At 43.4% G+C, this 22,923-nt stretch overlaps 1 protein-coding gene across 1 annotated transcript in view; it reads right to left on the reverse strand.

The window, feature by feature from the left end:
* MYO18B (myosin XVIIIB) overlaps window positions 1-22,923 on the reverse strand; it is a 1,084,067-nt gene that overhangs the window by 382,477 nt on the left and 678,667 nt on the right. Inside the window, exon 31 of the mRNA XM_077295498.1 lies at window positions 2,514-2,637. Coding sequence (XP_077151613.1) covers window positions 2,514-2,637 — 124 coding nt within the window. The remainder of the gene's footprint in view (window positions 1-2,513; window positions 2,638-22,923) is intronic.

Raw genomic sequence — 22,923 nt, forward strand, 5'->3', positions numbered from 1 at the left:
TCGGGTATTCTAGAATATGTATGTATATAGCAGCCACATAGTATATAGCACAGGCCACGTACCAAACAGTATATAACACAGCCCACACAGTATAAAACATTGCCCACATAGTATATAACACTGCCCACGTAGTATATAACTCTGCCCACGTAGTATATAACACTGCCCATGTAGTATATAGCACAGCCCATGCAGTATATAACGCAGCCCACACAGTATATAGCACAGCCCATGCAGTATATAACACAGCCCACGCAGTATATAAAACAGGCCACGCAGTATATAACACTGCCCACATAATATATAGCACAGCCCACGCGGTATATAACACAGCCCACATAGTATATAACACAGCCCACGCAGTATATAACACAGCCCACGCAGTATCTAACACTGGCCACGTAGTATATAGCAGCCACGCAGTATATAACACAGCCCTTGTAGTATATAGCAGTGTGGGCACCATATCCTTGTTAAAAAAAATAATTAAAATAAAAAATAGTTATATACTCGCCCTCCGGCATCCAGCAAAGCTGTGTCGATGCGTGCGTGGCTGCTGCCAGCTTCCGTTCCCAGGATGCATTGCAAAATTCCCCAGATGACTTAGCGGTCTCGCGAGACCGCTAAGTCTTCTTGGAAATTTCGCAATGCATCTCTGGGAACGTAAGCTGGCGGCAGCCGCGCTCACCTCGGCGGATGACGAAGGTGAGAATAGCAGGTTTTTTGTTTTTTTATTATTTTTAACTTTAGATCTTTTTACTATTGATGCTGCATAGGCAGCATCAATAGTAAAAAGTTGGTCACACAGGGTTAATAGCAGCGTTAACGGAGTGTGCTACCCGCGGCATAACGCGGTCCGTTAACGCTGTCATTAACCCTGTGTGAGCGCTGACTGGAGGGGAGTATGGAGCGGGTGACTGGACGGGAGTAGGGAGGGACTAATTCTCGGCCAGGCTATGGCCATCGCTGATTGGTCGCGGCAGCCAGGACAGGCAGCTGGCAAAACCAATCAGCGACGAGGGATTTCTGTGACGGAAGTTGCAGACAGACAGACGGAAGTACCCCTTAGACAATTATATATAGAGATGTTACTACGTTACAATGTTAAATACATGCAGTTACCCAACTTGCTATGCTATATATGATCTTGTTAATGGTCGTCTGAGGATTGTTATGCCATGCTGAATGCACTTAGGCATTTAAATTATCAAGATCCGCTGCTGGCATTTCCTTTTGCAATTGTCAACTAATGACGTCCCAGATGTGCTTGATGGGAGACACTGGTGGCCATATTAACATGTTTAGGCCATGCAGCTGCTCAATGTACCAAGAGCAAAATGTGGTCTGACACTGTCATGTTGACCAAATCAATGTAACACCAAGTACATGAAATGAAGATTAGAGGGTTCTGACTACTGTACATTATGCCGTCTCACACTATAGAGTAAGAGCAGTGGGATGTTCCCTGGTGAAGACCTTTTCATAGTGTTGCTCGCATGGTCTCCAGACTAATCTTCAGCTATCATTTCATCCATGACCAAAGCGGACCTCATTGCTGAAGAGGATAATCCTCCATTCCAGCCTCCTCTTCCATCTAGCTCTTCACCATGATAGTCTTTGAAAGTGGTGACGTTAGGTGAATGGAATGCCATTATATGATCTTGTTGCTCATAGACCAATGTCATGCAAACGCCTTCTGATGTTTTTTGTAGACATTGTTTAATGTATTAGACTTGATATGATGTCCAATTTCACTTGCAGTACAGAATAAAATACAACGTTCCATTCTTCTTATCTGACTATCCATCCATGAACTGTGCTAGTTTTTCTGTAATTTCAGTTCATTGTTGTTTTCCCAACAACTGGGATATTCAACTTTGAACAGTGCGGAACAGTGCACTACTGACACCTTGGTCTATATGTGTAGAGCTCTACTAGAGGGGTAAATCAAGGTCTCTCAGTTCAAGAATTCTATCCCTCTCAGATTGTCAAATGTGGAGATAACTGGCAAGTCGATTAACAGGAGGCATAGTGTAATCATGCCTCTACACTTGATAAAAAAAAGCCCTCTTAATCTGGCTTTTATGACACCCCCATGCCACAGATTGGAGCTAGGTGCTTGAAACTGTAATCATTTGTAGATCTTAGGAACACCTGCTACTTCCTTGATTTGTGTAACCTTACAGCTTGTCCTTCTTCGTTTTGCAATTTCAATGTTAAATAGTGTAATTACATTGAAATGAATATGTAGGAATTTATAGAAAACGATGTATACTGTAGTGGATTTATTCTATTATGCATAAGACTTTAAGACTTATGGGATTTGTGTTTAGACCCACAGTTTAATAATATTTTCCATAATTTGCTTTCAGTAAATTGTAAATAAATGTATTAATTAATGTTCTTAACTTTTTATGCACATGTGTACTGTAGCATTGGGTTTAACGGTAGCCATTTACTTTAGGGAGGGTGACAATTTAATGAATTGTCAGAAACGTTTTACACAATCTCACCTCCAACTGTTGGCGAAGCTTGCCAACTTCCCATCGACAGGATGTATTCTCCTGAGTCACCTTCTCTCGTAAGCTCTTCTCAAATGCTGCCTCTCCAATAGATTGAGCTAACTGCATATCAAACCTGCACAGAAAAAAAACCACATCCAATTACACTGTTTTTTTACATAGCTCTGAAATGGGAAGAGCGTTTCAGCAAATGTTAAGGTAGGATTAGATGTGTAGCAAGTAAAATAGCAGGCTAAAGCAATATCATTAACTCTGCGAGTTACTTTCCAATATGTTTTTGAGAAGATTTTTCACTTCTGTCACTATAAAGCATGATAAAACATCTCTGGATGGCAAAATGCTAGAATCATGAATCATACGTTGCTGAAGAAAGTGACAAAATCATGGAAATTAGTCATTTCTATTCAAAAGAACAGTGCTTACATTTAATCCTACAGAGTCCTCCCTAAAGCACTGTTACCAGTATCCAGCCGCTCTGGATTTATCTGTAACAACTTGTTATTTGAAAGAACAACTTTCATACAGCGTAGACGATTTAAAAATATCCAAACTCTTATTTTCTTGACTATTTTACTCTTATCAGTAGTTAAAATACCTGGAGTAATATGAATATCATTTAGAAGAATGCTAGCAAATGCCTCTGTATGGCATCTAGTGTTTGTTGCGCTATTTCACACAGCTAAAAAAGTAACCCCGATGCATACTTTCTAAATGTAGTAAAAAAATAAATTATTTTGGCCCTTTTTTGGCTAAATATGGGCCTACAGGTCCATTTGATTTGTCCCAGGAGGTTTCCCGAAGCATACGGGTCAATGAAATACTGTATAGTTCAAATAAGAACTTATTTTTTTAATTCTGTTCTGTGCCATTTTGAAAAAAACTGCTTGCATATGAGCGGTTGAAAACAGGTTTATTGAACGTATATTGTAGTTCTATGTCCTGAGCTTTTTTGTCCAGCTGTAGACCAGATGTGCAGGGTTGTCAACAGTCCAAAAATTCCTTGACAGTCCATAAAAATAGGGAAAATGGAAATAGTCGACACTCCGTCTCTAGGTGGTGCAAGCGGGGAAATAGTAAAAGGCAAGAAGAAAAGAAACCGACACTCACATGTTGATAATTACTTAATTTAATCGAAAAAAACATTTTAGATTAAGTGAAGTAATTATCAACACGTGAGTGCTGGTATCTTTTCTTCTTGTCCATAAAAATAGGGCACTCTTTTCCCCGTTCTTAAAAAAAAATTGATGCATCTGTAATTTTTTTGAAGCTATAGTATTCGTGGTCTGTACTGTAGACATATATCACTTATAATATTAATGATTTAATATGGTCATCTAATGAGTCTGTAAAAAATCTTGTCTGTCCATGATTTTTTGAGAAACTGTCCAAAAAAAAACATCAAGTTGTCCACTCTTCAGATGCTGTATTTGTGAATTGTAATAGACAGACAGGAATTAAATGGATAAATGTAGTCCCTCTAAATCCAATTTTTATGCAAGAGCTGCGCTAAGTATGCCCATACACATTAGATAAAATTCAGTAAAATGTACGATCTTTCACTTCATCCAATGAAGGATCAAGGAATGTTTGTAATTATTCAAAACAATACAAATTGGGTGTATTGGATTTTTACATGATCAAAACTCACTGCATCATTGGCCGAAAAAATCCAATATTGGACAATGTAGCCTGTAATGTTTTTTTGGTTCATTGACAAACGATCGTTCATCAGACCATTTTCATCTAATGACTAGGGGAGGGTCTTTAAGAACCAGAATTGATAAAAGCCAGTGGGCAGTCCAAAAACTGTGGGCATTGCTAGGGAGTTAATATTTTAGGAGTTAACAATTCTGTGTTATTGAGCCCCAATAAATCATATCTTTATATGCTCCCTAAGAGAAAACATAGTAATTATTTATTTTACATCATTAAATGTATCTTTTAAGAATTATTAAAATATCCTTAACACATGGTCTGTTGAGGTTCATCGAGGATGAAAGGCATTCATTCTAAAACTATAATTGTATAATAATATGTAGAAAACAATTAAATTTATCTTTTGAAAAGAAGTTGCTTCATAAGCAGGGTTTATAAGAAAAAGCAAGAGTAAAAGACTTTTTAACTTTTTTTTTCGTAAATTGTCAAGTCAAAAACATACTTCAGATATAAATTTCCTAAAAAAATTACCAATCATAACCCTATCTGGAACACTTATTATGAAAAATAGGAAAAAATGTAATGGAGGTTGTTAGTTGATGAAGTTGCAGAGTGTAGAAGTCCCTGATGTGAGATCATTAAGCACTCTCAAAGCAACTAAAGAATTGGATCATAATTGATGGGAAAAAGAATGAAGGAAAAGAAGTGTAGTACATCCAAGTCGTTCTTAAGTGACTGCTTATTGAGTATTCAGACCAATTCTTTTAGAGCATTCTCATATTGACAGCTTGAGAGCTGATTTTTCTTCTCTATTGTTGGAAATAAAAAAGAAAAAGTTCCAGCATCAAGAAATTCTTTCAGATAACGTTGGAAATAGAAGTGCATAAAACACAATGTAAACATCAATGTCAGTATTTTGTGCAAACTAAGAGCGAATAGCACATGCAGTAGACATATACTGCAAAATACAGACTTCTGCTATACCTGAGGTTCAATAGACAAAAATTAACAATGATGACCTCAACTAGTGATGACAATGATGACCTCAACTAGTGATGAGCGAGTATACTCGCTGCTCGGGTTTTCCCGAGCACGCTCGGGTGGTCTCCGAGTATTTGTGAGTGCTCAGAGATTTAGTTTTTATCGACGTAGCTGCATGATTTACGGCTGCTAGCCTGTTATGACCCCAATGGCAGAGGGTCTCAGGAATAAATACCAAGTCTGCAAACACAAAAAACCAGCTCATAGGGCAGTGGTAACTGAGCTGACCATATATCTAATCCTAGCACCACAAATAGCAGTAGCCGGGGAACGTGCCTACGTTGGTTCTAGACGTCTCGCGCCAGCCGGAGAACTAACTAACCCTAGAAGGGAAAAGAAAGACCTTTCTTGCCTCCAGAGAAAAGACCCCAAAAGTTGGATACAAGCCCCCAACAAATAATAACGGTGAGGTAAGAGGAAAAGACAAACATAAGAATGAGCTAGGTATTTAGCAAAGAGAGGCCCACTAGCTAATAGCAGAATATAGTAAGATGACTTATATGGTCAGCAAAAACCCTATTAAAATATCCACGCTGGATATTCAAGAACCCCCGAACCGACTAACGGCCGGGGGGAGAACACCAGCCCCCTAGAGCTTCCAGCAAGGTCAGAACTCACATTTAGTACAAGCTGGACAAAAAATAGAAGCAAAGCAAATAACCCAAAAAACAAAGAAGCAAGACTTAGCTTAATTTTGCAGGAACCAGGACCAGCAGACAGGAGCAACAGAAGGATCTGATTACAACGATGCCAGGCACTGGACTAAGGATCCAGGAAGTTTATATAGCGACACCCCTGGACTAACGACCCAGGTGAGTGCCAAACTGAAGAAAGACAATCCCAGAGTCATATCACTAGTGACCACAAGAGGGAGCCAAAAAGTCTAATTCACAACAGTACCCCCCCTTAAGGAGGGGTCACCGAACCCTCACCAAGACCACTAGGACGATCAGGATGAGCAGCGTGAAAGGCACAAACTAAATCGGCCGCATGCACATCAGAGGCAACCACCCAGGAATTATCCTCCTGACCATAGCCCTTCCACTTGACCAGATACTGAAGCCTCCGCCTGGAGAGACGAGAATCCAAGATCTTCTCCACCACGTACTCCAACTCGCCCTCAACCAACACCGGAGCAGGAGGCTCAACAGAAGGAACCACAGGTACAACGTACCGCCGCAACAAAGACCTATGGAACACGTTGTGAATGGCAAACGACACCGGAAGATCCAAGCGAAAGGACACAGGATTAAGGATTTCCAATATCTTGTAAGGACCGATGAAGCGAGGCTTAAATTTAGGAGAGGAGACCTTCATAGGAACAAATCGAGAAGACAGCCATACCAAATCCCCAACACGAAGTCGGGGACCCACACCGCGGCGGCGGTTGGCAAAACGCTGAGCCTTCTCTTGTGACAACTTTAAGTTGTCCACCACATGATTCCAGATCTGCTGCAACCTATCCACCACAGAATCTACCCCAGGACAGTCAGAAGGCTCCACATGTCCCGAGGAAAAACGAGGATGGAAACCAGAGTTGCAGAAAAATGGCGAAACCAATGTAGCGGAACTAGCCCGATTATTAAGGGCAAACTCAGCCAACGGCAAGAAGGTCACCCAATCATCCTGATCCGCAGAAACAAAACACCTCAAATAAGCCTCCAGAGTCTGATTAGTTCGCTCCGTTTGTCCATTAGTCTGAGGATGAAAGGCAGACGAAAACGACAACTCAATGCCCATCCTAGCACAAAAGGATCGCCAGAACCTGGAAACAAACTGGGATCCTCTGTCAGACACAATATTCTCAGGAATGCCGTGTAAACGAACCACATTCTGAAAGAACACAGGAACCAGATCGGAAGAGGAAGGCAGCTTAGGCAAAGGCACCAAATGGACCATCTTAGAAAAGCGATCACATACCACCCAGATGACAGACATGCCCTGAGACACCGGGAGATCAGAAATGAAATCCATGGAAATGTGTGTCCAAGGCCTCTTCGGGACAGGCAAGGGCAAGAGCAACCCGCTGGCACGAGAACAGCAAGGCTTAGCTCGAGCACAAGTCCCACAGGACTGCACAAATGACCGCACATCCCGTGACAAGGAAGGCCACCAAAAGGACCTAGCCACCAGATCTCTGGTGCCAAAAATTCCCAGATGCCCTGCCAACACCGAGGAATGAACCTCGGAAATGACTCTGCTGGTCCACTTATCAGGAACAAACAGTCTGTCAGGTGGACAAGAGTCAGGTCTACCAGCCTGAAATCTCTGCAACACACGTCGCAAATCCGGAGAAATGGCTGACAAGATAACTCCCTCTTTAAGAATACCAACCGGTTCTGCGACTCCCGGAGAGTCAGGCACAAAGCTCCTTGAAAGAGCATCAGCCTTCACATTCTTTGAACCTGGTAAATACGAGTCCACAAAGTCAAAACGGGAGAAAAACAATGACCAGCGGGCCTGTCTAGGATTCAGGCGTTTAGCAGACTCGAGATACATCAAATTTTTGTGATCAGTCAAGACCACCACACGATGCTTAGCACCCTCGAGCCAATGACGCCACTCCTCAAATGCCCACTTCATGGCCAACAACTCCCGATTGCCAACATCATAATTCCGCTCAGCAGGTGAAAACTTCCTCGAGAAAAAGGCACAAGGTCTCATCACAGAGCAACCAGGGCCTCTCTGCGACAAAACGGCCCCTGCCCCAATCTCAGAAGCATCCACTTCAACCTGAAAGGGAAGTGAAACATCAGGCTGGCACAAAACAGGCGCCGAAGTAAACCGGCGCTTCAACTCCTGGAAAGCCTCCACGGCTGCAGGAGCCCAGTTAGCAACATCAGAACCTTTCTTGGTCATATCCGTCAAAGGTTTAACAATGCTAGAAAAATTAGCAATAAAATGACGGTAGAAGTTAGCAAAACCCAAGAACTTCTGAAGACTCTTAACTGACGTGGGTTGAGTCCAATCATGAATAGCTCGGACCTTGACTGGGTCCATCTCCACCGCAGAAGGGGAAAAAATAAACCCCAAAAAGGGAACCTTCTGTACTCCAAAGAGACACTTTGAGCCCTTAACAAATAAAGCATTCTCACGCAAAACCTGAAACACCATCCTGACCTGCTCTACATGCGAGTCCCAGTCATCAGAAAAAAACAGAATATCATCCAGATAAACGATCATAAATTTATCCAGATACTTCCGGAAAATATCATGCATAAAGGACTGAAACACTGAAGGAGCATTAGAGAGCCCAAAAGGCATCACCAAGTACTCAAAAAGACCTTCGGGCGTATTAAATGCGGTTTTCCATTCATCTCCTCGCTTAATGCGCACAAGGTTGTACGCACCACGAAGATCTATCTTGGTGAACCACTTGGCACCTTTAATTCGGGCAAACAAGTCTGACAACTGAGGCAAAGGATACTGAAATTTAACAGTGATTTTATTCAAAAGCCGATAGTCAATACAAGGTCTCAAAGATCCGTCCTTCTTGGCCACAAAAAAGAATCCCGCACCAAGAGGGGAAGAGGAAGGACGGATATGCCCCTTCTCCAGAGATTCCTTAATATACGAACGCATTGCGGTATGCTCAGGTACAGACAGATTAAATAGTCTTCCCTTAGGAAATTTGCTACCTGGAATCAAATCTATGGCACAGTCACAGTCCCTATGAGGAGGCAGAGCACTGGACCTGGACTCGCTGAACACATCCTGATAATCAGACAAATACTCAGGAACTTCCGAAGGAGTAGAGGAAGCAATAGACACCGGCGGGGAATCACCATGAATTCCCTGACAGCCCCAACTTGACACAGACATTGCCTTCCAATCCAAGACTGGATTATGAGTCTGTAACCATGGCAAACCCAAAACGACCAAATCATGCATTTTATGCAGAACAAGAAAACGAATCACCTCCCGATGTTCAGGAGTCATGCACATGGTTACCTGTGTCCAAAACTGCGGTTTATTTTCCGCCAATGGCGTAGCATCAATACCCCTCAGAGGGATAGGATTAACCAACGGCTCAAGAACAAAACCACAGCACTTGGCAAATGACAGATCCATAAGACTCAGGGCAGCACCTGAATCCACAAACGCCATAACAGGGTAAGAGGACAATGAGCAAATTAAAGTCACAGACAAAATAATTTTAGGTTGCAAATTACCAATGGCGACAGGACTAACAACCCTTGTTAGGCGTTTAGAGCATGCTGATATAACATGTGTAGAATCTCCACAGTAAAAACACAACCCATTCTGACGTCTATGATTTTTCCGCTCATTTCTGGTCTGAATTCTATCACATTGCATCAAATCAGGTGCTTGTTTAGACAACACTACCAGAGGATTAGCGGTTTTGCGCTCCCGCAAACGCCGGTCAATTTGAATAGCCAGCGCCATGGAATCATTCAGATTTGTAGGAATGGAGAAACACACCATCACATTCTTAATGGCTTCAGAAAGGCCATTTCTGAAATTTGCGGCCAGAGCACACTCATTCCACTGAGTAAGCACGGACCATTTCCGAAATTTTTGGCAATACACTTCAGCTTCATCCTGGCCCTGAGAAATAGCCAGCAAGGCTTTTTCTGCCTGAACCTCTAGATTGGGTTCCTCGTAAAGCAATCCGAGCGCCAGAAAAAACGCATCAATATTTGCCAATGCCGGATCTCCTGGCGCTAGCGAGAAAGCCCAATCCTGAGGGTCGCCCCGTAAAAAAGAGATAACAATTTTAACTTGCTGAGCTGAATCTCCAGATGAACGGGGTCTCAGAGATAGAAACAATTTACAATTATCCCTGAAATTCCTAAACTTAAATCGGTCTCCAGAAAACAGTTCAGAAATAGGTATTTTAGGTTCAGACATAGAACTACTGGTAACAAAATCTTGTATGCTTTGCACACGAGCAGCAAGCTGGTCCACACTTGTAATCAAGGTCTGGACATTCATGTCTGCATCAAGCTCAAGCCACTCAGAGGTAAAGGGGAGGAAGAGAGGAAAAAAAAAAAAAAAAAAACTCAGAATTTCCTTTCTTATTATCCCACTTTTGCAATGCATTAAACATTCAATGTCAGCCTGGCATACTGTTATGACCCCAATGGCAGAGGGTCTCAGGAATAAATACCAAGTCTGCAAACACAAAAAACCAGCTCATAGGGCAGTGGTAACTGAGCTGACCATATATCTAATCCTAGCACCACAAATAGCAGTAGCCGGGGAACGTGCCTACGTTGGTTCTAGACGTCTCGCGCCAGCCGCAGAACTAACTAACCCTAGAAGGGAAAAGAAAGACCTTTCTTGCCTCCAGAGAAAAGACCCCAAAAGTTGGATACAAGCCCCCAACAAATAATAACGGTGAGGTAAGAGGAAAAGACAAACATAAGAATGAGCTAGGTATTTAGCAAAGAGAGGCCCACTAGCTAATAGCAGAATATAGTAAGATGACTTATATGGTCAGCAAAAACCCTATTAAAATATCCACGCTGGATATTCAAGAACCCCCGAACCGACTAACGGCCGGGGGGAGAACACCAGCCCCCTAGAGCTTCCAGCAAGGTCAGAACTCACATTTAGTACAAGCTGGACAAAAAATAGAAGCAAAGCAAATAACCCAAAAAACAAAGAAGCAAGACTTAGCTTAATTTTGCAGGAACCAGGACCAGCAGACAGGAGCAACAGAAGGATCTGATTACAACGATGCCAGGCACTGGACTAAGGATCCAGGAAGTTTATATAGCGACACCCCTGGACTAACGACCCAGGTGAGTGCCAAACTGAAGAAAGACAATCCCAGAGTCATATCACTAGTGACCACAAGAGGGAGCCAAAAATTCTAATTCACAACACTAGCCAGCCTGAGTACATGTGGGTGTTGCCTGGTTGTTAGGGAATCCCCACATGTATTGAAATCTTGCAGCTGCGTCAACAAAAACTAAATCTCCACGCATTCACAAATACCCGAGTGTGCTCGGGAAAACCCGAGTAAGGAGTATATTCGCTCATCACTAATCTCAACCCAAATTCACCTCTAGATGAACAGATGCTAATACAGACTGTGTTTAACCCTGGCAGAACCAATTTAGTCACATTATCAGTAGATATGAGCGAGCACTAAATTGCTCGGGTGCTCGTTGCTCGATACGAGCAATTTCTAATACTTGCATGCTCGTTTCGAGTAACGAGTATAATGGGAGTCAATGGGAAAGCCAAGCTTTTTCCAGCAGACCCTACAAAGAGGTCTGGGAAGCACTGAAAAGGTTCAAATGGATGGGAAAAGTGCTGAATGGAAGAAGAACAGCATGGGGAAGACCCCTGGAAGCATCTCTGATTCCCAGATTGCTGCTGAGAACAATTGTGACTTGTAGGATCGCTACTTCCAACAGATGGTGATACAGAGTTCAAGACCTCTTTCTCTGTGAAGGGGCAATTTGCATACAAGAAAAATGGTGTCACAGTTTTACTCCACTTTAAGGAGTGACAATTAGTGATGAGCGAATATACTCGTTACTCGAGATTTCCCGAGCGCGCTAGTGTGACCTCCAAGTATTTGTTAGTGTTCGGAGATTTAGTTTTCCTTGCAGCAGCTAATGATTTACAGTTATTAGCCAGCTTGATTACATGTGGGGATTCCCTAGCAACCAGGCAACCCCCACATGTACTTATGCTGGCTTGTAGCTGTAAATCATTCAGCTGCGTCGATGAAAACTAAATCTCCGAGCACTAAAAAATACTTGGAGGTCACCCGAGCGTGCTCGGGAAATCTCAAGTAACAAGTATATTCGTTGATCACTAGTGACAATAAAACATTCTAAACTGACGAGAAATTGCATTTTACAGGAAAAAAAATGTTAATTACATATATAAGGCAAAATTTAAAAAGCAGTTCAAAAATATATAATTTAAGTAGACCAACATTGATTTTTTTAATAAAAAAATTGCACATTTCAGTGTAATTTATGAAGGAAGCAAGAATTCAGATACACCCTGTATTAGACATATAAGAGGGCCTAATGTTATGACCCCAATGGCGAGGGTCTCAGAGGAACGTGGAAGTCTGCAGAATACAAAATCCAGCTCATAGGGCAGTGGTAACTGGGTTGACCATATATCTACTCCTAACGCCAACACTAGAAGTAGCCGGGGATCATTCCTACGTTGATTCTAGATGACACGCGCCAGCCGGAGAATCTAGCTACCCCTAGTAGAGGAAAACAAAGACCTTTCTTGCCTCCAGAGAAGGGGACCCCAAAGCTGGATAGAAGCCCCCCACAAATAATGACGGTGAGGTAAGAGGAAATGACAAACACAGAAATGAATCAGGTTTAGCACAGAGAGGCCCGCTTACTGATAGCAGAATAAAGAAAGGTAACTTATATGGTCAACAAAAACCCTATCAAAATCCACACTGGAAATTCAAGAACCCCCGAACCGTCTAACGGTCCGGGGGGAGAACACCAGCCCCCTAGAGCTTCCAGCAAAGGTCAGGATATAGATTTGGAACAAGCTGGACAAAAATACAAAACCAAAACAAATAGCAAAAAGCAAAAGGCAGACTTAGCTGATATAACTGGAACCAGGATCAGTAGACAAGAGCACAGCAGACTAGCTCTGATAACTACGTTGCCAGGCATTGAACTGAAGGTCCAGGGAGCTTATATAGCAACACCCCTAACTAACGACCCAGGTGCGGATAAAAGGAATGACAGAAAAACCAGAGTCAAAAAACTAGTAACCACTAGAGGGAGCAAAAAGCAAATTCACAACAGTACCCCCCCCTTAGTGAGGGGTCACCGAACCCTCACCACGACCACCAGGGCGATCAGGATGAGCGGCATGAAAGGCACGAACTAAATCGGCCGCATGAACATCAGAGGCGACCACCCAGGAATTATCCTCCTGACCATAGCCCTTCCACTTGACCAGGTACTGAAGCCTCCGCCTGGAGAGGCGAGAATCCAAGATCTTCTCCACCACGTACTCCAACTCGCCCTCAACCAACACCGGAGCAGGAGGCTCAGCAGAAGGAACTACAGGCACAATGTACCGCCGCAACAAGGACCTATGAAATACATTGTGAATAGCAAATGACACAGGAAGATCCAGACGAAAAGATACAGGATTAAGGATTTCCAATATCTTGTAAGGCCCAATAAAACGAGGTTTAAATTTGGGAGAGGAGACCTTCATAGGAACAAAGCGGGAAGAAAGCCATACCAAATCCCCAACGCGTAGTCGGGGACCCACACCGCGGCGGCGGTTGGCAAAGCGCTGAGCCTTCTCCTGTGACAACTTCAAGTTGTCCACCACATGATTCCAGATCTGCTGCAACCTATCCACCACAGAATCCACCCCAGGACAGTCAGAAGGCTCCACATGACCCGAAGAAAAGCGAGGATGGAAACCAGAGTTGCAGAAAAAAGGCGAAACCAAGGTGGCGGAACTAGCCCGATTATTAAGGGCAAACTCAGCCAACGGCAAGAATGTCACCCAATCGTCCTGATCAGCAGAGACAAAACACCTCAAATAAGCCTCCAAAGTCTGATTGGTTCGCTCCGTCTGTCCATTAGTCTGAGGATGGAAAGCAGACGAAAACGACAAATCAATGCCCATCCTACTACAAAAGGATCGCCAGAACCTGGAAACGAACTGGGATCCTCTGTCTGACACAATATTCTCAGGGATGCCGTGCAAACGAACCACGTTCTGGAAAAACACAGGAACCAGATCGGAAGAGGAAGGCAGCTTAGGCAAGGGAACCAAATGGACCATCTTGGAGAAGCGATCACATATCACCCAGATAACGGACATGCCCTGAGATAGCGGAAGATCAGAAATGAAATCCATGGAGATATGTGTCCAAGGTCTCTTCGGGACAGGCAAGGGCAAGAGCAAACCGCTGGCACGAGAACAGCAAGGCTTAGCTCGAGCACAAGTCCCACAGGACTGCACAAATGACCGCACATCCCTTGACAAGGAAGGCCACCAAAAGGACCTGGCCACCAGATCTCTGGTGCCAAAAATTCCCGGGTGACCTGCCAACACCGAGGAATGAACCTCGGAAATGACTCTGCTGGTCCACTTATCCGGGACAAACAATCTGTCAGGTGGACAAGACTCAGGCCTATCAGCCTGAAATCTCTGCAACACACGTCGCAGATCCGGAGAAATAGCTGACAAGATAACTCCATCTTTAAGAATACCAACAGGATCAGCGACTCCAGGAGCATCAGGCACAAAGCTCCTAGAAAGAGCATCGGCCTTCACATTCTTTGAACCTGGTAAATACGAGACAACAAAATCAAAGCGGGAGAAAAACAATGACCAGCGGGCCTGTCTCGGATTAAGGCGTTTAGCAGACTCGAGATACATCAGATTTTTGTGATCAGTCAAGACCACCACACGATGCTTAGCACCCTCGAGCCAATGACGCCACTCCTCAAATGCCCATTTCATGGCCAACAACTCCCGATTGCCCACATCATAATTTCGCTCAGCAGGCGAAAACTTCCTAAAGAAAAAGGCACAAGGTTTCATAACAGAGCAACCAGGGCCTCTCTGCGACAAAACGGCCCCTGCCCCAATCTCCGAAGCATCCACCTCAACCTGAAAGGGAAGTGAGACGTCAGGCTGGCACAAAACAGGCGCCGAAGTAAACCGGCGTTTCAACTCCTGGAAAGCCTCCACGGCAGCAGGAGCCCAGTTAGCTACATCGGAGCCCTTCTTGGTCATATCCGTCAAAGGTTTCACAATGCTAGAAAAATTAGCAATAAAACGACGGTAGAAGTTAGCGAAGCCCAAGAACTTCTGAAGACTCTTAACTGACGAGGGCTGAGTCCAATCAAGAATAGCTCGGACCTTGACTGGGTCCATCTCCACAGCAGAAGGGGAAAAAATGAACCCCAAAAAGGGAACCTTCTGTACACCAAAGAGACACTTTGAGCCCTTGACAAACAAAGAATTTTCACGCAAAATTTTAAAGACCAACCTGACCTGCTCCACATGCGAATCCCAATTATCAGAAAAAACCAAAATATCATCCAGATAAACAATCAAAAATTTATCCAGATACTTCCGGAAAATGTCATGCATAAAGGACTGAAAAACTGAAGGCGCATTGGAGAGCCCAAAAGGCATCACCAAGTACTCAAAATGACCTTCGGGCGTATTGAATGCGGTTTTCCATTCATCACCTTGCTTAATGCGCACAAGGTTGTACGCACCACGAAGGTCTATCTTGGTGAACCACTTGGCACCCTTAATCCGGGCAAACAAGTCAGACAACAGCGGTAAAGGATACTGAAATTTGACAGTGATCTTATTTAAAAGCCGATAATCAATGCAAGGTCTCAAAGATCCGTCCTTTTTTGCCACAAAAAAGAATCCCGCACCAAGAGGGGAAGAAGACGGACGAATATGTCCTTTCTCCAGAGACTCCTTGATATATGAACGCATAGCGGTATGTTCAGGTACCGACAGATTAAACAGTCTTCCCTTAGGAAACTTACTGCCTGGGATCAAATCTATAGCACAGTCACAGTCCCTATGAGGAGGCAGTGCACTGGACTCAGACTCACTGAAGACATCCTGATAATCAGACAAATACTCCGGAACTTCCGAAGGCGTAGAAGAAGCAATAGACACAGGCAGGGAATCCCCATGAATACCACGACAGCCCCAACTTGAGACTGACATAGCCTTCCAGTCCAGGACTGGATTATGGGTCTGTAACCATGGCAGCCCTAAAACAACCAAATCATGCATTTTATGTAAAACCAGGAAACGTATCACCTCGCGGTGTTCAGGAGTCATGCACATGGTAACCTGTGTCCAATACTGCGGTTTATTTGCTGCCAATGGTGTAGCATCAATACCCCTAAGAGGAATAGGATTTTCTAATGGTTCAAGAGTAAAACCACAGCGCTTAGCAAATGAGAGATCCATGAGACTCAGGGCAGCACCTGAATCTACAAACGCCATGACAGGATAAGATGACAGTGAGCAAATCAAAGTTACAGACAGAATAAATTTAGGTTGCAAATTACCAACGGTGACAGGACTAACAACCTTAGCTATACGTTTAGAGCATGCTGAGATAACATGTGTAGAATCACCACAGTAGTAGCACAAGCCATTCCGGCGTCTATGAATTTTCCGCTCATTTCTAGTCAGGATTCTATCACATTGCATTAAATCAGGTGTCTGTTCAGACAACACCATGAGGGAATTTGCGGTTTTTCTATCACATTGCACCGAATTAGGTGTCTGTTCAGACAACACCATGAGGGAATTTGCGGTTTTGCGCTCCCGCAACCGCCGGTCAATTTGAATAGCCAGTGCCATAGTATCATTCAGACCTGTGGGAATGGGAAAACCCACCATAACATTCTTAATGGCTTCAGAAAGGCCATTTCTAAAATTAGCGGCCAGTGCACACTCGTTCCAATGTGTCAGCACGGACCATTTCCGAAATTTTTGGCAATACACTTCAGCCTCGTCTTGCCCCTGAGACATAGCCAGCAAGGCCTTTTCTGCCTGAATCTCAAGATTGGGTTCCTCATAAAGTAAACCGAGCGCCAGAAAAAACGCATCAAGATCAGCCAATGCCGGATCTCCTGGCGCCAGTGAAAAAGCCCAATCCTGAGGGTCGCCCCGTAAGAACGAAATAACAATTTTTACTTGCTGAGCAGAATCTCCAGATGAACAGGGTCTCAGGGACAAAAACAATTTACAATTATTCACGAAATTCCTAAACTTAAACCTGTCTCCGGAAAACAGTTCAGGAATCGGTATTTTAGGTTCTGACCTAGGATTTCTGATAACATAGTCTTGTATGCCCTGCACACGAGTAGCCAGCTGGTCCACACTTGTAATCAAGGTCTGGACATTCATGTCTGCAGCAAGCATAGCCACTCTGAGGTAAAGGGGAAGAAGAAAAAAAAAAAAAAAAAAAAACTCAGAATCTTCTTTCTTATAATCCCTCTTCTGCAATGCATTAAACATTTAATACTGGCCTGGCAAACTGTTATGACCCCAATGGCGAGGGTCTCAGAGGAACGTGGAAGTCTGCAGAATACAAAATCCAGCTCATAGGGCAGTGGTAACTGGGTTGACCATATATCTACTCCTAACGCCAACACTAGAAGTAGCCGGGGATCATTCCTACGTTGATTCTAGATGACACGCGCCAGCCGGAGAATCTAGCTACCCCTAGTAGAGGAAAACAAAGACCTTTCTTGCCTCCAGAGAAGGGGACCCCAAAGCTGGATAGAAGCCCCCCACAAATAATGACGGTGAGGTAAGAGGAAATGACAAACACAGAAATGAATCAGGTTTAGCACAGAGAGGCCCGCTTACTGATAGCAGAATAAAGAAAGGTAACTTATATGGTCAACAAAAACCCTATCAAAATCCACACTGGAAATTCAAGAACCCCCGAACCGTCTAACGGTCCGGGGGGAGAACACCAGCCCCCTAGAGCTTCCAGCAAAGGTCAGGATATAGATTTGGAACAAGCTGGACAAAAATACAAAACCAAAACAAATAGCAAAAAGCAAAAGGCAGACTTAGCTGATATAACTGGAACCAGGATCAGTAGACAAGAGCACAGCAGACTAGCTCTGATAACTACGTTGCCAGGCATTGAACTGAAGGTCCAGGGAGCTTATATAGCAACACCCCTAACTAACGACCCAGGTGCGGATAAAAGGAATGACAGAAAAACCAGAGTCAAAAAACTAGTAACCACTAGAGGGAGCAAAAAGCAAATTCACAACAGCCTAATTCACATTATGTTCAAATGTTCATTTATTGATACTCCTAGACTCATAAAGGCTATGGACTTTTGAGGGTTATATACCATGGAATTGTCTATGGGTGAGCAATATAATACCGATAAGGGTATGTGCACACATTAAGTAACATTTTTTCACCATTTCTGCATCTCTGTATTTTTGATGCACTTTTGCAGCATTTTTGGTGCTTTTTGATTGATTTGAGAGAAATCAATTGTGAAAAACGCAAGGCAATAACAAACAGAGATTTGACATGCAGCAGATTATTTTCTGCACCAAATCTGCAAGTCAAAAATACTCCATATGTGCATGACACATCAGGTTACTCATTCTCTATGCTTGGCATCAGATTTTGCTTCAGGTTTTGTTACAAATTCAAGCAAAAAAATATGACCAAAATGCACCAAATCTGCAATGCGTATACACAGCCAAAATTTTTTTAATAATCAATAGATGAGCAATATGGTATAATACTAATACTTTTTTAACAAGTTCTTTTGAGGGTTATGGGTGAGCATTACAATCAAGATAAATTTTGAACAAGTTTATTGAGGCTTATATAGCGACAAAATGTAAGATGTAATACCCTATGGATGATCAATATAATACCGATTCATTTTGTAACAAGTTTTTTTTATTATTATTTATTTATATAGCACTATTGATTCCATGGTGCTGTACATGAGAAGGGGTTACATACAAATTACAGATATCACTTACAGTAAGCAAACTAACAATTACAGACTGATACAGAGGGACGAGGACCCTGCCCTTGCGGGCTTACATTCTACAGGATGGTGGGGAAGGAGACAATAGGTTGAGGGTTGTAGAAGCTCCGGTGTTGGTAAGATGGTAGCTTCGGTAGTGGTGAGGAGGCAGCGGGGTCAGTGCAGGCTGTAGGCTTTCCTGAAGAGGTGGGCTTTCAGGTTCCGTCTGAAGGATCCGAATGTGGTTGATAGTCGGACTTATTGGGGCAAAGAATTCCAGAGGATGGGGGATATTCAGGAGAAGTCTTGGAGGCAGTTGGGTGTGGAGCAAATAAGTGTGCAGGAGAGAAGGAGGTCTTGGGAGGACCGGAGATTACGTGAGGGAAGATATTGGGAGATTAGTTCAGAGATTTATTATGCAGGAGACAGGTTATGGATGGTTTTGTAGGTTAGTATTAGTAATTTGAACTGGATACGCTGAGGAAATGGGAGCCAGTGAAGAGATTTTCAGAGGGGGGAAACGGAGGAATAGCGAGGAGAGAGATGAATTAGTTGGACAGCAGAGTTAAGGATGGACAGGGGAGGTGCAAGGGTGTTAGCAGGGAGGCCACAGAAAAGGATGTTGCAGTAGTCAAAGTGGGAGATGATGAGGGCATGCACAAGCATTTTAGTAGATTGACTGTTGAGGAAAGGATGGATTCTGGAGATATTTTTGAGCTGGAGGCGAAAGGAGGTGGAAAGATCTTGGATGTGCTGTTTGAAGGACAGGGCTTTTGAGGGTTATTTAGCAACGAACCGTACCAAAAACGATATAATACCATATGGGTGAGCAAAATAATACTGATTAAATTTTGAATACGTTTTTTGAGGGTTACATATCAAGGCAATGTACTCCATACCAAAGAATGGTCTATGGGTGAGTAATATAATACCGATAAATTTCATATCACTGAAATCTACTCAAGAATATGTAAAAGTCTATGGATCAGCAATATAATACCAATAAATTTTGAACAAGTTTTTTGAGGCTTATATAGCCACAAACTGTAACCCCATGGATGAGCAATATAATACCGATAATTTTTTATAAAGTTTTTTGAGGGTTATATACTATGTAAATGTACTAGCCAAATGTACCCAAGAACATGTAATACTGTATGTCTGAAAAATGAAACCCAACAACATTTTTTAACTTTTTTTTAGTCAAAAATGTACCCCAGAATGCAAAATAGTGTATGGGTAAGAAATATGAACAAGCAAGCTAATTTTTTTTTGTACTGTGGTATACAATCAAAATGTGACAGAAAGCATGCAATACTCTATGGATGAGTAATTTTATCCTGAAAGATTTTTCTAAGCTTTCTGTAAGCTTTACACACCACCGTAATACATCAATAACCATGATAACTGTATGGATGAGTAATCAAATCCATAAAAACATTTTGAACAAAAATATTTTGAAAGTCATAAAAACTTTGAAGAAAATGCAAAGCAAGACAGAAATTATAAGGAGGTTCACTCATAGATGCATGAAAGGCAACAACTGGCGGGCCTCATTAAAATATTGAATATTACAAGCAATTTATGTGCTGCTGTCATCAGGTAGTGTAGAAAAATCAGGACTAGTCCAGGTTTTGTTCATTTTAATCAGAGTTGCATTCCCTGTTGACAAGCGAAGGCGCAAGTCTGTTATGACCCTACCCTGCTGGCACTAAAAACTTGCTCAGACAAGACACTACTGGCAGGGCAGCACAATGCTTAGAGGGAAAGCTCATATCAGGTGTCCAACTCTGAGACTGAATAGTTGAAAGTCACAGAATAATTTCCCTCCTTGTCAAAACTACATGGTCATGAGGCCCTGGGCGCTGGGCTGGTGTCATGAAAGTGGCCCACACCTTTGACCCCTGCTGCTAGCTTTCTCTGATGAGAATTTTTTCACCATATTTTCCACAATGGCCTTCTGGTATAGCACCATTTTAGAAGATCTCTCCACCTCAAGAAGAAGAGATGCAAAGTTCTCCTTGTAGCATGGGTCTACAACCAGTATTCTTTTTTGTCAAGATGAATGTAACGTGAGGGTCATGGGAAAGGCAGTGGAACATATAGTCAGCCATATGTGCCAAGCTCCACACAGACAGCACTTCCCTGTCTCCATCATGATAACAACTCTCCATCTCCTAATACTCCCTTTCTTCCTCCTCATTTGCATCATCAGCTCATCCATGTAAAAGAAACAGGATGAAGGTTGTGTGGCTACTAACCTCTGCTGCACTAGCTACCAGCTTCTGCTAATCCTATTCAGCCTCTACCTCCTCATTGATACCCAATCCACGCTGAGCAGATGAGATGAGGCAGGCTGGCTACAATCACTCTGTGCTTTGTTATTTTTTCCTCTATCCTCACCTGGTCCGCATGCAAAGCATCATGTTTAATTGTGAGCAGTGACTGTTTAAGTAGGCATAGAAGCAGGATTGTCATCGCTGCTCACCTTCTTTGTGGAGTCCTCAAAGTCTTGGAGAACCACACAAATGTCAGACATATATACCCACTCTTCAGTTGCTATGTGTGGAGGCTGACCAGAATACCAACAGGCATGTTGGAGCTGGTACTCAACCACTGGCCTCTTTTGCTCACAAAGCCTTTCCAGCATGTGCAGTGTCGACTTCCACACCAGTCATTGAGCTGACACTTGCATGCACTGCCAGAGCTGACAAATTAGCTTTGGCAGAGCCGGGTGCCACTTTGCTGAGACAGTGATGCAGAGTCTACTGGCCTAAATGGCAACATTTCCATGGCAATCAACTTGGAAATGTGTCTGTTTAGTATTTGGGCCTGTGGGTGGGTGGCTGGGAACTTTCTTTTTCATTCCAAGGCCTGGGTAGGGACAGGTGAATGCTGTGCTGGGACAAGGATTTGGAAGTGTCTGATGATGGCAAGTCAGAATGTGCAAGGATAGGTGCAGGCTAGGAGGAATCTGCACTTTTGTTTTGGACAGAGGATTGGGAAGCACCTAACACAGGGGAAGAGGCAGTGGCGTCACCTGATAGCACCAATCGTGGACCCAGACGTTCGGCCCACTGAGTCGGGTGCTTAGATGACATGTGTCTGATCATGTTGTTGGCCATTAGGTACTTAGTGGTCAGGCCCCTGCTGAACTTAGAATGGCACAGGTTGCAAATGGCCATTTTTTTTGTCTCAGAACTCTCTTTAAAAAAGTCCCAGAGCGGGGAACAACTAACTCTTTAATGGAGAAATTCAGGAGTGTCAGTGCTCTGCGGAACAGTTGCCCACCTTCTCTATCTGGTCACACCACTGCCTCTTCCTGTCTGCCAATCTCTCCTCTTCAGCACTACTGGCCAGTTTCTTAAGTTTGATCAGTGATTTTGTCATCCACCACCTTGTTTTCTACCACCGCACCCTGGTCCCCCTCACTTCGTGACTTAACAACAACAAAACTTAGCGTTAACTGTGTCTCATTTTCATCTTCCTCCTTATCCCAAATTTGACATTCCCCACTGTCATGTTCTTGTGGCTGTGGCCTCTCTAAGTTTTTTGCATCACTGAACAGCAGGTCTTTCTGTCCCTCTTGGAGCATGTAGGTTGAGAGGCCACAATCGAGAAATGTTATGGTAAAGAGCTCCTTGTAGTGTCCTAGTGTGGGATCACTAGTCTCCTGGGACTCAACATTGTGGCAGGAAGGAGGATCAGGGTGAGGATTAAGTGATCCAGACTTTAGGCTTGGGAGACTGGACTGTGTGGAAGACTGTGTGGTGCTGCCAAGCCTGCTGGAAGCATTATCTGCTATCCAACCGACCACCTGTTCGCACTGCTCTGGCTTCAGTGATGTGCCGTGCCTCTCTGCAAATTTGGACAGGAACCTATGTGTCATGTATGGGCATTAGTGGTGAGCGAATATACTCGTTACACGAGTTTTCCTGAGCACGCTCGGGTGTCCTCTGAGTATTTTTTAGTGCTTGGAAATTTAGTTTTTGTTTGCTGCAGCTGAATGATTTACATCTGTTAGCCAGCATAAGTACATGTGGGGGTTGCCTGGTTGGGAATCCTGACATGTACGTACGGAGCCAGCAGAGATCTATGGTCCACAAGTGAGTGTGATGCATGCCAAACCTAACACTGGAACTCGGACATGATTTTTCTATAGGGTGCAGTAGCATGCATGAGCAGCAGCTCGTCCACAAC

The sequence above is a fragment of the Ranitomeya variabilis genome, chromosome 1 (genome assembly GCF_051348905.1).
Source record: "Ranitomeya variabilis isolate aRanVar5 chromosome 1, aRanVar5.hap1, whole genome shotgun sequence".
Taxonomy (NCBI): domain Eukaryota; kingdom Metazoa; phylum Chordata; class Amphibia; order Anura; family Dendrobatidae; genus Ranitomeya; species Ranitomeya variabilis.